Below are 13,924 nucleotides of genomic sequence, written 5' to 3' on the forward strand. Positions count from 1 at the left end.
AATTCATAGCAAACAAACGAAAACAAACAAAGACAAGACAAATTTAGACTTTTTATTGTTATATGGGAAGAATAAATAGCTAGGCAAGAGATGCCAGTGAAATTAAGTTACTGTAGTATAATATACATTTATCTAATTGATATATAATTATCTCTTCCCCATAACATGAATAAAAGTAATAAATTGAACAGCTACATTAGATATTGCACCATTATTTTTTGTATACCATTCACACAAAAACCTTCACTAAAAACGTTCCAGTTGAACTAAGAAGTATCCTCATATTATGGTATGCTCGCTGAATGTTTTGTCTTGATTTGCTATTTAAAGTAGCTGATTATTATTATAACAGATTTAAATAGATGAAAATTCACAACTTTGCAAAACTCATGTTAATTTCAGCCAGGGTCTGAAGTTTTCACAATGAATCCAGCAGTATGAAGTTAGTATTTCCCTGCTAGCAATAGACCTGATCTACACGCAGGTGCTATTCAGCTTGTTCTACAAGGACATTACCGAGATAAAATCCCTTGAATAACAACATCTTTTTTGTCAATTCTTTGGGCTGAAAGGAAGACCTTTGACAAATCTTTGTTTGAAGTGACTACAGCAGATAAATCTTTGATGCCGGTGTGGCAGGAAAGGAGAGCAACTTGGCGTTCGCTGCCCTTCTGTGGCCTTTTGAAAATTGTACCATAACAAGTTGTTCGAGAGTCAAGCATTTTAGACCACTGCTGCCTTACTTGGTACTAAATGACTAGTTTGCTTGGATGCATTACTAATAACTTAATACATTACTATAACATTGTATTACTATAACATTGTATTTCATGTAAGGAACTATCCACAGCTACCAACAGTTTAACTACACCTGAACCCTGTAAAAGAACTTGTATTTAGCATAACATGCTGTTTTAAACACCACATAGAAGCAGTGGTTAATGCCATATAAAAGAAACTCATTATATTACATACAATATAGATACTTACGTTTTGTTGAGTGATGACTAAATGGTGCAACCGACATGCTGAGCTAGACAGGAGATCAGCCGGACTTTCTAGCGCAGCTCCTAACAATCCATGGAGACACAACAAGACTCAATGAAACTCAATGATGCCAAGTTAAAGTAAACACCATAAAGGCACACAATCAATAATTACTAGCACTTTTTAATTCAAGATTGCCAAGAAAAAATCAATCTTGACAAAACCAGAGGTACAATCAAATAATAATTTTGAAGCCATACAAGGCAGTGTGTTATCATTAACCATAATCGAACAATTTTATTCTAACATTTTAACGGACTAACTTTTACAAGTAAGCTAATACCTTTTTGCAATTGCCTGTTGTCATCAGGATGTAGACAGGCTAACTGTTGAAACTATTTTTGATGGTAATTTCGCAATAAACTTTAACCAATAAGCTATCTAGTCACACAGGAGCGCGGAAGATTTTCCCTTGATAATTTGATTTTTTTCAAATCCAAAGTCACTTTTATTTTTAAAAATGACATCTCAAATCTCTTGTTTTTGGCCAAATCAAATAAAAATCAATTGAGATTGGTTTCGAATACCTGCATATTTGAACATTCAAATTAATACCTATACTGTGAATCTACTTATTTGGTATATCAACCAAGTTGGTAAGATTTTACTTGCATAGTGGTGGTTGATATGGATAATTGTAAGTACACCTAATTAAATGCATGCCTACTTAATGCAGCAATAAACTTGCAAGATCTCAAAATTACTATGTTGGATAAAATAGGTATTTTTAAAATAGGCATCAATTGTGGCATCTCATAAACAGAATCAAATAACCTCGATGAAATTTGCACCTAAACTTTTACATTTCTGTAAAACTATGAAGACATTTCATCAGTATTTTACAAAAATATAATAGCATCAAAGCATTATTCAATGTTAATTGATCTTTTTGATCAATTTATGTTTACAATAAGTTTTTACAGGCTGCTGAACATAAAATGCCTGCCGATAATTCCAGGGGTTCACTCTCAACTTTCATCCCAAAGGGCTCGACAAAAAAAAATCACATTTTAGGGGTGTTTTTTGGTGGCCTGAAACTCTACATTGTTTTCATAAAAGGTATTTTTTTTAGCTTGGTATATGAATACCTCTTTCCACACAGTGGAAAGGGGTATTTTTGCGATTTGAAACGCAACTTGACACGCGGGGGAAAGGGGTATTCATGAGCAAAAAAAGGGGGCAATTAGTCTGTGGCGATCAAGCAATGAGGTAGTTTTTTTTATTAATGTGTAAGTCGGTAGAAAGGGTGCATTTTATAACATCTCAGACTAGCCCGTGGGATGAATAGAAGACAGTGAACCCCCTGAGCCAATAACCCGCTACACTTGCCGATGTGTAGGTTTTTGTCAACTACAAGCACAGGAACTTATAGAAACTCACAAGAGCTAAATATATTTGATCTATTTTTGATTATAGGAATCTCGACTATAAAATGGAAGGTGATTTGTCTGCAAGTAATTTCTTAACGGCAAATAAGCCACGGAAGAAGCAAGACAAGCAAATTGAAATGCAAACGCACAAGACCATGCATATTTATTGGTCACATTTATTTTCCTTAAACACAAAAGGTTATAAGTGTAGCTTATAATAAATGAATTCATCGTAAGTATTTTATTGTTGAGATTCACTGTATCTCATTGTAACCTACAAATTCAACTCGGTGTTTCCAAGCACTGTATATATGCTGAATTCATAGCATTTATATTCATTCTGAATTAGCCAACCAGGAAGTATCTCTGAACATATGCAGATGCTATGTCAATTAGTATTACTTACATGTATTTGAATGACAGAAAATTATGCATATGTTGAAAAACATTAACAAATCACCACAATAGAGCATACAAACATGTCGAGGATACAATAAGTGTACCCAGATGACTACATGCAGTATATTACATAATATAAGCATGGCACAACCAAATGTAAACACACTAGCATGTTTAGTGCTCACTGAGAGTATAACAACTAGACCATCTTTAGAATATTAAAGATATATATGTTTAGTTGATTAGAGATGGAGGACTAGCTAGTAAGACGGCTAGTAGTCTGTTCCCCTGCTTATAACTTCCTTGCAGGTCGGCCTCAACAGAATTGTATGCTCGTATTGTGCAGTATAACAACCCTTGCTGTCACACAATGGTGGGTACGCCTCCACGATGTCTGTAAACAGTAGATATGCCGCTAACAATCTTTCGATATCAAGTGACTTAAGAAAGCTTTCAACTTGACAATTTTACAAAAAAAACCTATTGAGATGTATATAATATAGTGAAGATGAGTAGGGAACCATTATAACATCGCTAACATGTCATACATGTATTGTAGTGGCAGCCAGTCGAGCACCAGGGCCGTGGAGACTGAGTCCCTGATTACCGGGCTGAGCCTTCCAATCACTGGAGAAGGCTCGGCCACCATTAGGAACGCTAGGGCTACCGAGACAACTGGTAAGACTACTAAAAACTGAACGTGGAACAAAGAAAAAAGGGCGGAACCTAAAAAGAAAAAAAAAGATATAAAAGGAGCACCAAACGATTATTTGAGAAGAGTTGTATGTGCACACTCTCCGCATGTCTGCATGTAGTTCATTGCCAATCTTACAAGTATGCCGATGTACATTTATTTATTTAAATATACATGCATATCGTTGGAGTTTAACACTCGGTGTTGTTGCTTGACTGTCTTGTGGAAAGTAAAGGGAACTGCGGCATTTTCCGTTCCAAAATGTCTGTAAATTATTCTTTCAAAAATAAACTATTCTCGCGAAAAGAGTCCGTAGAGTACAAATATTATAACAATTGAATAGCCTCAAATATCTTGGGCACACTTCGCCTGATAACAGACTCATCGACATTAAAATTAACAATAGCATTAGCCAGATGTCACAGATATTGTTGGAATTCCATATCATCTACTCAGAGATAAACGGGTTCCAGAGAAAGATAAAAGGATTTTGCATGAAGAAACATGACCTATAGGAGACATGGAACAATCAACACTAGAAACATGTCAAAACTAGCTGATGCCAAAATGAGAGTTGTCAGGATGATAAGTGGTGTCATTATCATTAGCAAACAAAGAAGTAAGAATTTATGCAAATAGTACCAATGAGAGAAATTATCACATCTAATCAGATAAGGTAATACGGGGACATAAAACGAAGACAGAGCACACATCCTACACAAGTAGAGGTTGCAAAGAGTAGTATGTAGTATGCAGTACGAGCATGTAGTACACAGCACTGTAGTATGAGCATCATACACACCCTACTGAAAGACCACAAAAAAGGTGGTTTTAAAATATCAACAACTAGCTAAAAGACAGGAGAACAACACTTACTGAACTTACATCACATTTTTGTAGATTTTATCCGAAAGTCTTAGAAGTTTCTATGATTTGTAGTTGTTTTTGATGTTTGTGGTGATCTTAAATTGCCAGAATGTTTCTAGGCTAAAACTGACAAAACTTGATCGCGATTCAAACGCTCGGAAGAAAAAGATGTGGAAAACGACGCCATTAGTTGTTATCACAGCGCATGTTGATATCGAATATTACGTTCAAGTTGAACAGTTAGGTCTCTATTCTGTCGCTCTCTTTGCAACTATAAACGTAACAATCGTACTTTCGATTGAACACTTTAATCTTAAAACACCCTGACAGTCAGATCACCTCAAACATAAAAACAATCGTAAATGATAGAAAAATACCGATACTTTCTGATAAACTTTACAAAAACTTTGTGTGTTCATCTTTAAACCTGATGAGAATTAAATGGAGGAGATTACGAGAGCCATTCAATTTATAAGGTGAATTTATTTATGTAAGTTCTATTATAAATACGAATTGCAAACCTGGATGGAAAGTCAATGATTTAACTAATCTTGTAAACTAAGACATAAATGTGATCAACAATATTAATCCAGGCTAAAAATTGAGATAAGAAAACCAGATGACAGAATGACACATCTTTTGCCAACAGTTGGAGACTACATCGTAGGTAGTAGAACTTGTAAGTGGATAATACTTACTGTTATCACAGAGATTTTTCAGTGCCATAAGATATCGCTCTTGCCCTAAACGGTCAAGCCACCTGCGACAGAATGCCAATGTGCCAAAGTTCTTGTTGATGACATTAAGCAACTGCTTGGACTTGGCCAACCTGGAAACACAAGCATCAACCAATTAAGGTCATACATGACATTACTTAAAAATACAATAGACTCAACTTTTTCATAATTAACCCTTTGGCTGGGTTAAAGCCCCCCAAAAACAACCGAAACCTGTGTAATTTATTTTCGGAAATTCAATAAAATCGATATTTTATGAACATGCATAGCTCAAATCTTAAATTTATTTCTATGAACAAAAATTTTTGTACATAAACATTCATTCACATATCTACTACTAAAAAATACAACCATGTGCAATTGTCCCTGTATGAAATGCCTGGAAGCATTTTTTTTTGGTAGAGTCAAACGCTATAACGTAGCCGTGCGAGCCACCATAACGATTGTTTTCTCTGTATAATCCAAGTATATTAAAAGTCCAAAAAGTTTACATCCCTTATATCATTTGAATTATTTTTATTCTGATCAGACAAAAAATCACTAACGATCGCAGGATCAAATAATCTTTTATTTTACCATTTTGAAAGTCGAGCCGATGTTGACTGGTTTTCCCAACTTTTATTCTTTTCCAAGGAGGTGTGATTTGTTTAGCTTTTAGCACAAAGCAACGCCTCTCAGATAATCGTGTCATATTGTAAATCATTGACCGATATCTTGTTGATGATATTTAAAACTTACTAGTGTTCATATCCTTTGTTTAACATTACTAGGCGACAGCTTTATAAACGTCTACCGAAATCGACATAAATGTCATTTCCCCATGCAACCGGTAAACGACATTTTGGTCGTTTTCCCTGCCAAAGGGTTAAACATGCTTCAAATTTTTAAAACTATCATAAGGAGTTGCTTTCCCAATACTTACCAAAAAGGTAGGTAACATAAAAACTTTAGACTACAATGAAGACATCTACAGCAACTAATCTATATACATATTTCTCAAAGTATGTCTGTATGTCGTATATCTGTCTGCATTCCAACTACAGCAATTATTAGAATAGCCTAGCTGGGCAACAATGCTGACGCAATGTCTTGCCCACTGGCATTTGAAGCTTACCAACTAAGTTAATGGAATTTTCCATTGGCAATGTGCCAGGCTATTTGCTGGAGAGTTGCATGCCAGCAAGTGGTGAGCAAATCTCATCACTTCTCATTGTTTATAAGCTGACTTTTAATACCCGAGCAATGTCGGGAGGCACAGCTAGTACACTATAAGCTGTAATTTCGATTATATTAGAAACTTACCAGACAGAAATTTTTACTTGGTAATCTTACATAAAAAAATTAATTCAGTGAGGAATGAATTTTTACTTTTCTACCAACCACCTTTCACACAAAATGTGACTAGTTTTAGCTAATCAGTATAAAACAAGCAACTCATTTTTACAAATGGTAAATACTCGTCAGATGTTTTCCACCATCTTGGAAGATTACCAATATGTAAAAGCACCAATAATACATCACAAAATGATAAACCACTGGCAGTACCACTGATCCTTTGCTAAACTAAATTTTTAACATCACTAAAAGGCAGACAAATTTATGTAATACCTGATACCGATTAGCTAGACCTCCACATGCTTTAACATGTTTTCATGACATGACAAAAATCGTATAAACCAGCTAAGGCGAATAGATTTGACATAAAACATGATATCTTACAGAAGTAAAACTCTATTTATAAAATCTGTTATGATGAAACTTATATGGCTTGTCTAGCATAATTAGAAAAGCCGCATTATCGAAAGATGAACTTTGGTTGAGAAGCATACACAAACGAGCAGCTTTGGAGTTATCCAACCACAGTGACAATGTTCAACTATTATCAGTTATAATACATTGAGAGAAACAGAGTAATAATTAAGATGTTTGGAATGCAGTAACCACCTTTAAACCAAACTTATATAATAGCAAAAGTAAACATGCCTGAGAGGAACGTGACCAACATCAAAATTCTTCATATAATGAGAGCATTCCATGTCATCATGTACAACTCCTTTACCAGTGCTGCCAAAGGTCTCTATAGCATAGAACTCCATCTCCTGCAGGTACAACGCTAGACATCACTAGCAAGTGATTGATAGGTAAAATAGCTAGCACCTCTCTGCTATATCAAACATGGGACAAGCCCCCGAGTCCGTAATCAATTTCATGCCTCCTTAAAAACGTCTGCTAAATTACATCTTAGGTGCCAGCTGAAAAATAACTTCCTAAATATTCATAAGTATAACTAGCTCAATTATTAACTTGTTGGAGGTCAGACAATTTACAACAGTTTTAGCAAAGAAGCAGGCTTATCATTTTATTCTGAAACAATAGTATCTATTGATACGATATGTAATACTTCACTACGAAGAACAATTACATTACTTGCTTATTTTTTAGCTCAATATTGATGCTAATGATGTTATATTTTGTAGTTATGAAACATTTGTTCTTGAATATTCCATTCACCTGGCCAATGAATTAGTATACAAAAAGTGACTATTGAGTAATTCTAGTGATTATGTTCACTCTCCAACTGGTAGTAAGTCTGTTTACTAGACCAGAATCAGCAAATACTAAATACTAAAATAATCATTAAGCTGCGTATTGTCTTTGGATGTTTATAACTACATTGTTATATAGTTCACGTTAGGGGAGAGTTGTCCTCATTTAAACTGTTTATTAAGGAGAGAGTTGTCCTACTTTATATGTTTTATCAAGGAGAGAGTTGTCCTACTTTATATGTTTTATCAAGGAGAGAGTTGTCCTACTTTATATGGTTTAAGAAAATAGTTGTCCTACTTTATATGGTTTAAGAAAATAGTTGTCCTACTTTATGTTTTATCAATGAGAGTTGTCCCACTTTATATGTTTTATCAAGGAGAGAGTTGTCCTACTTTATATGTTTTATCAATGAGAGTTGTCTTACTTTATACGTTTTATCAAGGAGAGTTGTCCTACTTTATATAATTTACCAAGTATAGAGTTATTTTAATTGAAATATGAAAGACAGACCTCCATTCGAGTGGCATCACCTCCCTTGACAATCGGCACAGTTTTGCCTGCGTGTATTTGATAGGGACCAATTGAGTGACCGTTGAGATTACGAATTGCTTTTACTGCAAACAGGCAAATACTACAGTTCAACAAGCAGCCTTAACTACTTGCACGACTAGAGCATTTCTTGAGGCAGATTGCAATAGAAATGACTGAAAATTTACCAACACTTTATTGGTTTCTGATTGGAGCACAGACTCGCAATAACAACAGGTCTATCACAACACTAGGCCTATAATACAATCAAGCTTGAACATTAATACGAAATCCTATCTGCAAAATAGCATATCATTACCATTTTTTTGAGTAGAACAAATACAAACCTAATTGTTGTCTTGACAGTTGAAGTAAAAAGATTAAATTAATAAGGATTGCCCATCAACTGACTCACTGACAATTCAAGTAATACAAATTGCCCGTTAACTCCAAGACTGGCCTCAACTGGGTGATATGTACAACAACAGACATGGTAATTTGTGTATAGCGTGTGTTGCATGTAATGCTACAGAGGAATGCAAAGTTATCACTCCTTACCAGGGTATGTCTTGCCATCTAGCTCTACCTCATACGACTCCATCACTTCCTGTATAGCTTCCCCAACATCACACAGTCGGACATCTATTCCTGCAGTCTAAAAGGTGCATAATGAACTCAGTCAATGACGGGACAAGTTAGTAAGTTGAGAGAGCACTAGCTACACTTGTATAGAATAAATAATTTGCAATACATGAATGACAGCTACTTCGGTAGCTCATGATTCCTGGCTTATTGTCACCTATTATTTCATTCCCTCGATGCAGTGTTCAATAGCCACATTTCCATCTAGGGTGACATAAGGGGTGGGGACCAATGTATTTGAGCAATTAGTTGAAAACCTAATAGATTAACAGCTAGATGTGGAAAGTAAACACGGTTAAACGAGCTTGTTGTCTGAAAGTCATTCACCAAAAACACATGGTCTCACCCCATCATTTGCCTTGCCATTGGAAAGATGAATAAACATATGAGTTTGAACTGGTTTCAGGTAAAGCACCACAATAAGCTATGTATCGTAGCTATTAGCTATTATTTGATGAAACAAACTTCCTCACTGCCAAACAAACTGCCATAACTAAGGGATTACTGTACAAACAATAGAAAGAAAAACAAGGAAACCTTATCTTGGAGTGGAATCCTAAAAATCTATTTCATATTCTTGACGATACTTTGTGTGCTTTTGCGTTAAACAACAATAAATACAGCTTTCAAAAGTCAAATTTTGTAGTTTGAGACAATTATTATCAGCAAGAATCAAATAAAAATGTGTAGACTACTGGAAGTGACAGGAGTTTTGCTGCAAGCTTAAAGAGGCCAGTACAGTACCCACTCTTAGCCGCTCCTACTTAAATGTACAATAAATAGAGAGCTTTAACTCTGACTAACCTTAATTCCTGTGTTTGTAGCATCTTTGACCGCCTTTAGCAACTCATCATATTTATCATTGAAGGTGAGCGTGAAGGCACAGTCGATTATTCTTCCTGCAAACAAGGAAATGGGGCTAGGACCATACTTTCATGGGTTGAGTCTGTGTATAATTTTCTATTCAGTTATGGTACATGTATGCTCTTTACTTCATCTCAATAACCTTGAGAAATATGCTGCATTGAATTGAGGGAGATGGCTATCACTACGTTAAGGCATTGAATTGAGGGAGACGGCTATCACTATGTTTAGGCATTGAATTGAGGGAGACGGCTATCACTATGTTTAGGCATTGAATTGAGGGTGATGACTATCACTATGTTCAGGCATGGTAAGAAAAATGTCTGTTAAATAATTGATTACCCCAAAACTCAAACTTAAACCTTTGAAATATTTTCATATCTATATAGCAATTGTAAGCTCCACAAGTTCCCTACACACGTGACTATTTCGAGGCGAGGTTTTCATAAATAACATAATTGCTTGGTGAAGAAAACATATATTCAAGCCGAGATTTTTAGAATTAGACTTTGTCAAATGGGACTCAGTCTAAATAGATAGACGCACCATTAATGTGAGTACCAAAGTCTATCTTGCACACATCGTCATACTGAATTACTGTTAGGTCTCCGGCATTGGGTGTGTAGTGCGCGGCGCAGTGGTTCAGAGAGCAGCCAGTGGGGAAAGCCAATCCTGCTTCTAGACCATTCTCTGCTATTGTCTTTCTTGATATGCCTTCTAGAGTTTCGCTGTAGCAACATGTGACTCTAGTCTACGAGAGTTCGATTTTTACAACAACAATATTACCTAAGACACAGCCAAATTTACTAGTCACACTATTACAACACCTGGCTAGCAAATATAAAAGTCTACCAACAGCTATTGACCACCTAGGAATAGTCATAGCAAATGCCTGCTACAACAACTCATCATCCGTCAATCATGGTAATGCCAGACCACCTACCACTACTGACAAACTGAGCATAGTAATACCGAGTACCTTCTATAACAACTAACCATATGTCAATCATTGTCATGCCAGGTTTGATATACTCTTGCATATATTGTCTCGTATGTCTATGAGCTTCAGCAGCTAGTCTTGCCTCCTTGTAGACATCCTCATTCATTCTGTCCAACGCCTTCTTTTCTTCACTCGTCATCCTATCTTTACCCGTCCTTTCATCTTGTCCTATCGGGTGTTCCATTAGCTCCCCTTCAGGATAGTTTCCATTTGGAAACAGGTCTTTAATCGCAATACTTGGAGGAACTGTTTGTTTGAGAGCGCCTGCAACAGAAAGATTTTCCGCGTTTGTTAGTCTATAGCAAACAATCCTTATCATTGTAACAATGAATAAAATATAGTAATTAAGTAATACAACTGAAGGTAGGTTAATGATAACAGCCGTTTTCTAGAACTAGCCATACACTCTGGCATTATAGAGAGCTAATTGGGTTGGACTGCACAACTAACAAAAATGTCAGTTGCAATTTATGTGCTAGTAAAACGTGTGAAGATCATAACGTGTGAAGATCATAAGCATTTTCAACCAATTTATTTTAATTTCAGTTCTAGGAGTCATTAAATATGGAGCCTTACAGTGCCTCGCGTTCCATGTTCTCAAACCGAGTTGTTGAACTCGAGTTGCTGTTCAAAGAACTCGGGCTAGGTTTTTGATGAACTCGAGTTGTATTTACAAACTCGAGTTTGTAAAAATAAGGCGCAATATATGGGTATTACGGTAACATAACCGTAGATCTGGTTATATTAACAACGGTACACCGACAGGCACCCGTTAGCTAATAGAAATTAAACTAAGTATGTATGTACTGTAAAACTAAAACTTATTGCTTTTACCAGAAACTTGAGTTTACAACGCACTAGTCACTCGACTCAATTAAATGTTAAGAGTTTAGATTCAAAAAGAACTTAGCAAATCTTGAAATTGTATCCATCCTCATTCCAGCTCTTCTTTTCCTAAAATCAGCTTTGCGATCACAATAGTTAAACAATGTGAGTAAAACTAAAGAAATCTCACTGCAATTTCTTTGTCCTTGAAAATAAAATTCAAATAATAGATGATTTGAGTTTAGTTATTACAATTGAATTTCTCATGTAAAAATTTATACTTGAAGCAATCAGGATGAAATTAACTCGGATAGATGCTCTGCCATATATAAGACTCACCACCTTTTTTCTTATTCTTTTTCTTTTTTCCTGTCTGATCAGCCGTTTGAGGCCTGGATTCATCGACGCCCAATCCTACTTCAGCGACACCATTGGTAAGTTCATCAACTTGCTTCTCTGACCCCGTTGTGCCATCTCCAGCTAAAGCAGATGCTGCAAGCTATTGTAACAGCATCAACTAAATAATATTTTTATCATTTCGTAAACCATGACACTGAAAAAAACGAACTAGCCATACCAAAGAAAACGAATTACATAAAGTTAAGAGGTCTAGTGGCAGTTAACTTGAACGAAGTTAGCCACACTGACGATCTTTAATGTTTGTAAAATGATACATTACATGTATTTACACTCAAAACCGTGATAACCTGATATAATAAGCACAACTAAAATAAATCAAGTAAATTGAGACGAAATTTTATGTTATTCAAGATGTTTATGGATGTCTAGCCATACAAAGTTACATAAACGGATGATCAGCTATGGTAATTAGAGAGTCAATTTTCAGTACAATTATAAGCAGCTTCAAAAAAGTAATTCAAAAAAATCCCATATTTGAAATTGCTGGTGTACGTTTACAAAGAGGATGACAATAATATATTTTTTTAAATAAAAACTACATTTGTTTGGCTTTTTCTTTCGTTTTCTCTTTTTCTTCGTGGCTTCATTAACAGTTTCCACATTCATAGCGTCGTTCTCTTCTTTTGATTCTAAATCACCGTTTTTATCTTCTACAACGACCGAATTGGTATGCTTGTCATCCAGCGTGGCCATTCTCGCTTTATTTATGGAAAAGGATAAAGCCTATTATGCGCATGACTTCGTAATTGGCAATAATGATATACTTTGTAAGGCTCGTTCTTTTAGACTCAGAACTACGAACTTCAATTTGCATAACGGAGCGCCTGAAAATTTGAAGGCTACATAGGTGACTTACATTGTGCCTATTTTACCGTCGAACAGTAACGCTGCAATTTCCGGCTATGATGATGCGCATCCAAATTCTTCAGAATACTAAATACATGTATTTTATGCCAAGTATCTTTATGGATTTATGCGTCTATTGTAAGAACTTTGACAAAACATTATTAAATAATTTAAACATACACTTACTTAGCATTCTATCGAAAATGCACATGTCATTAATGCATATGGTCGTAACCTCTACATAAAATGGGGAATTAACTTTTGAGCAATACAGAGAATTTTAGAAAATTTCCGTTACGAAGTTATACATGTTTTCTTATATATAAGAAATTTAAACAAACTTTTCTTTGGCTCAGTGTTGATTTCTTTAACTTAAATGGTTGTTTCTACTACTTCTACTGTTTTCAAACATGTAATGCAGAAATATCTATATCAGTCTTATTATTCCATATTGTATTGTGATAATTTTTTTGAGATCTGACATATTAATAATAAACGAATTTTAAATGATATGTGGTACGTCTTTGAGACTTGCTCAAACTAAAACGTGCAAGCATAGGCCTATATGTCACATATAGGATAGGAAAGCAGCTTGATTTTTGCGCTGTATACTAACGTAGTTCTTTCTGTATAATCATGATTCTTGCATCTGTTTTAAACATTTTTGATGCTAAATTTAATTTGATAGCACCTCTTACACTTATTTTTAATTTTTTTTATTTTCATGTACTTTGGGCTTTGGCAGAGTCAATCATTACAAAGTTAGAAGGAGGTTACCAAATAAAAATGATTAAAACCTGCAAGACACTAAAAACAATGCTAACTGAACATTCATTTGACTGCATACATTCTTTTAATATGTGTAATAAATCTATAAAACTGAGAGTCTTAAAACAGAGTTGAAACTTGCCTTTTGAAGTCTTACTTCTCGTTTCATCAGCTAGTTATTCTGTATTCTATCAAAAAGTTTTTAACCGCCCCAGTAGTTAAGGAAGGAGTAATATATTTAAATGCACTATTAGTTTAATCTTACTCTGAACTGCAGTAAGATTTTCAAGTTGGAAAGTTACAGTTGTTTGATTTGGCTTGAAAACCTTTACAGTTGTTTTTTTCTCCTAATTTATTTAAACTGCACTAA

General features: G+C 35.1%; 2 protein-coding genes across 4 annotated transcripts in view; one reads left to right on the forward strand and one right to left on the reverse strand.

Moving 5' to 3' along the window:
• Positions 1–2,575: 2,575 nt before the first annotated feature.
• On the reverse strand, positions 2,576–12,681 carry LOC137395090 (methionine aminopeptidase 2-like). Of its 2 annotated transcripts, none has more exons than XM_068081882.1 (10): positions 12,480–12,681; positions 11,863–12,000; positions 10,692–10,959; positions 10,242–10,423; positions 9,636–9,730; positions 8,748–8,844; positions 8,172–8,275; positions 7,098–7,213; positions 5,076–5,206; positions 2,576–3,210 (listed from the first exon to the last, which is right to left on the reverse strand). In XM_068081882.1, the coding sequence occupies exons 1-10, from the start codon at positions 12,631–12,633 to the stop codon at positions 3,089–3,091; spliced, it is 1,407 nt and encodes a 468-aa protein (XP_067937983.1). In that variant the 5' UTR covers positions 12,634–12,681; the 3' UTR covers positions 2,576–3,088. The 2 variants fall into 2 exon arrangements, with proteins under 2 accessions (XP_067937983.1, XP_067937982.1); XM_068081881.1 differs by having other exon boundaries at positions 11,860–12,000.
• A 151-nt stretch (positions 12,682–12,832) lies between these two features.
• The window catches only part of LOC137393022 (FHF complex subunit HOOK interacting protein 2A-like), a 48,730-nt gene continuing 47,638 nt past the window's right edge, over positions 12,833–13,924 (forward strand). For both annotated transcript variants that reach the window (XM_068079403.1, XM_068079404.1), the window contains exon 1: positions 12,833–12,924. The gene's annotated coding sequence lies outside the window, so the exon portion shown is untranslated. The remainder of the gene's footprint in view (positions 12,925–13,924) is intronic.

The sequence above is a fragment of the Watersipora subatra genome, chromosome 4 (assembly GCF_963576615.1).
Source record: "Watersipora subatra chromosome 4, tzWatSuba1.1, whole genome shotgun sequence".
Taxonomy (NCBI): domain Eukaryota; kingdom Metazoa; phylum Bryozoa; class Gymnolaemata; order Cheilostomatida; family Watersiporidae; genus Watersipora; species Watersipora subatra.